This window comes from Mus pahari, chromosome 15, assembly GCF_900095145.1.
Source record: "Mus pahari chromosome 15, PAHARI_EIJ_v1.1, whole genome shotgun sequence".
Taxonomy (NCBI): Eukaryota; Metazoa; Chordata; class Mammalia; order Rodentia; family Muridae; genus Mus; species Mus pahari.
The window spans coordinates 29711838-29714875 of record NC_034604.1 but is presented as its reverse complement, the minus strand read 5'-3'; the positions used below and the strand labels follow the sequence as shown (position 1 = coordinate 29714875).

Here is a 3038-nt window from a genome sequence, read left to right as displayed (position 1 = left end):
AGAGAGAGAGAGAGAGAGAGAGAGAGAGAGAGAGAGAGAGAGAGAGAGAAAGGAGAGAGAGGATGGTTGGTTATAATAATAGTTAAAATATTCCACGGGTTGGACCTCCTGCCCCTGCCCCTGCCCCTGCCCCACAATTTTGCTGCTTGGAAAGTCAACAAGAAGTCATAGGTCCTCACTGCTGCTTGCTTGCTGTTGCTCTGTGGCCTGGCTCACTAGACCTCCGTATGCTGTGGAGGCAGGCCTCCAGTTCTTGGTGACCCTCCTGTCTCAGCTTCCTTAGTGCTATGGAGCCTCCATGCTTGGTTTGCTCTGTAGTCTAAGTCTTGTTCGCTGCTGCCCTCTCCATAAGACTAACTGACTGACTGACTGACTGACTGACTGAAGATGCCCTTACCCTCCTTGGTTTGTTTCTTCACAGGTTTAGCAGCCCATTTCTGAAACCTGTGTCAGAGAAGCAGGCTCCAGGATACAAGGATGTGGTGAAAAGGTCAGCAGGAAGGGGGCCAAGGGGAAGCTTGGCCACCTTTTCAGTACTGATCTTTAATTATTTATTTATAGACAGTGTTTCATGGAGCCCAGGGTAGCCTTAAACTGGCTAGATATCTGGGGGTATCCTTGACCTCTGATCCTCCTTACTCCTACCTATTTCTGGGTTCTGGGATTATAGGCTTATGCTACCATGCCAACTTTTTGTGGTGCTGAGGGTTAGACCCAGGGCTTAGTGTGTGGTGGGTAAGCATTGCCAGCTGTGTGACAACCCCAGGCGGGCTCAGCTCTTCTCTTTGTTGTTTTTGTCTTGTGGGTTGCATGTAGCATTTAGCCCAGGCTGGCTCAGCTCTTCTCTTTGTTGTTTTTGTCTTGTGGGTTGCATGTAGCATTTAGCCCAGGCTGGCTCAGATCTTCTGTTTGTTCTATGTTGTGGGTTGCATGTAGCCCGGGCTAGCCTTAAATAATTGAAGTTGACCTTGAATTCTAAGTCCTTCTGCTTCTACCTCTGAAGTGCTAGGACTTCAGGCCTGAGCCACTCCACCAGGTCCTTGGCGGCTTCTTTGTCTGTCTTTGCACTCTTTATTTCCCATCTCTTGGGCTACTCACCTTATTTACAGTATTCACAAACTCAAGGTATGGTCTACAGCCAATGAAACTCTGGCTTAAAAAACCTTTTTAATATGTTTCCTGCTCCCCACCCCAACATTATTAACATCGGTTTAATAATGTTGTTCCATTTCTTCCCAGTTCTGCTTCTCTGCTGAGATTACAGTTTTTGAGACAATGCACCCCAGGGTGGGCTCAAACTTAGCTAGCAATGATCTTGAACTCCCGAGCCTCCTGCCTCTACCTCTTGAGGACTAGAGTTACAGGTATTGCTAATGTTTTGTTTTAAATTGTGTTTGCCATTTGTCTAACTGGAGATGTTTCCACCTCAGTCCTACACAGTGCTACAATTACATATGTGTGCATGAATCCCTGTGTCAGTCCACATTTGACAATATTTTCTTGAAGAAAATTTTAAGGGGGGGCCCTGTGTTCATTCAGGAATATAGTGTTAGACATGTTAAGATAAAGGTGTTAAATAGAAATTAAACACATTGGCTAAGCGGAGAATTTTGGATGTTAGCAAGTACATTTAAAAGGTTGTCATGATGGAGTCTGTCAGCATCGGTGAGTGTTGACCCCACTGGTGTGAGGACCTGAGAGGATCCCCAGCACCCGTGGAAAAAGCTAGACACAGTGGCAGTGACACCTACCTTTAGTTACATTCCTGGGGCATGAAGACAGGAAGATGCCAGCCAGTCTATACAACAGTCACAGAACAAGTGAGGAAGACATTGATATCAACCTCTGGCCTTCATGTGTATAGGCGTGCACACACACACACACACACACACACACTCACATATACATAGGAACACACTCATATACACACACACACACACACACACACACCCATTTGTACTGCTATAATAAAATGCCACTAAGTGAATAATTTATGAACAACAGAAATGTTTTTCCCATGGGTTTGGAACCTGGAAAGTCTAAAATCAGAATGTCTACAGACTTGGTGTTTGAGACAACTAGTCTAGTCCTGACAGTAGAGCCACACAGTAAAACCCTGTCCCAAACAAACAGAGTCAGAGGTTTCTCTTCAACAAGGATAGTTTTTGTAACATCTAAGGCTGTGCGGTTACCTGTACTTTCTTGTTTCCTGGTGTGCCCTTCCTTGCCTGTCCCTGGTGTTTACCCCTTTTGCTCAGCTTGCAGATCTGAATGAAGGCAGTCACAGCCTTCTGCTTTCCTGCTGGGAGATTCCCTCTGACAGACAGTTCAGCCCACGACTTTAATTCAGCCTCCCTCAGGTGCTCAGACATTGACAGAGGAGATCCAAAGGCTTTTCCAGAACAAAACCTGGATGGCCTCTAACCCAGTTCCCCATAGAATTCTTGTTCACTTCTGAAACCCCATGAGCTAAGCCTCTATAGTCTGCATTTTCTCTGCCTTTTTCTTACAAACACCTACCAAAAGAGCCTATAAACCTCTTCTCAAAATGTTTAAGGGCTTTTCTAGTCCAAATTCCCAAGCTCTTTCAGTTTCCTCTCCAAAATTAGTTTCAGTGACTTAAGAACCTTTAAGTCAGATTTATCACAGCAACGGCCGCACTCCTGGCACCACCTTCTGCCTTAGTTACTGTCGCTGTAATAAAACGCTCTGAAGAACTCAGCTGAGAGCCGGGTGTGCTCATGCACTCAGAGAAGCAGAGGCCAGGAGACCTCTATGAGTTCTGGCTAGCCTGGTCTACATAGAGAGTCTTAGGAAAGCCAGGGCTACTTTGAAAGACCCTGTCTCAAAAAAATCAACCAGCCAACCAAAAGGCAGCTTAGGAGATGAAGGACTTACTTTGGCTTACACTTCCAGAGCAATACAGCCCATCATGTCATGGAAGGTGTAGGAGCAGAACAAGAGAGAATAAGGGGATGACCAGTCCACAGGAATCAGAGAGAGAGAGAGAGAGAGAGAGAGAGAGAGAGAGAGAGAGA

At 45.8% G+C, this 3038-nt stretch overlaps 1 protein-coding gene across 1 annotated transcript in view; it reads left to right on the top strand.

Annotated features, from left to right (window-relative positions):
- Positions 1-3038, top strand: part of LOC110333213 (bromodomain-containing protein 8-like) — a gene marked incomplete at its 5' end in the record, with an annotated part of 19413 nt that overhangs the window by 13564 nt on the left and 2811 nt on the right. Inside the window, one exon of the mRNA XM_029546736.1 lies at positions 422-490. Within this exon, the coding sequence (XP_029402596.1) occupies positions 422-490 (69 nt within the window). The remainder of the gene's footprint in view (positions 1-421; positions 491-3038) is intronic.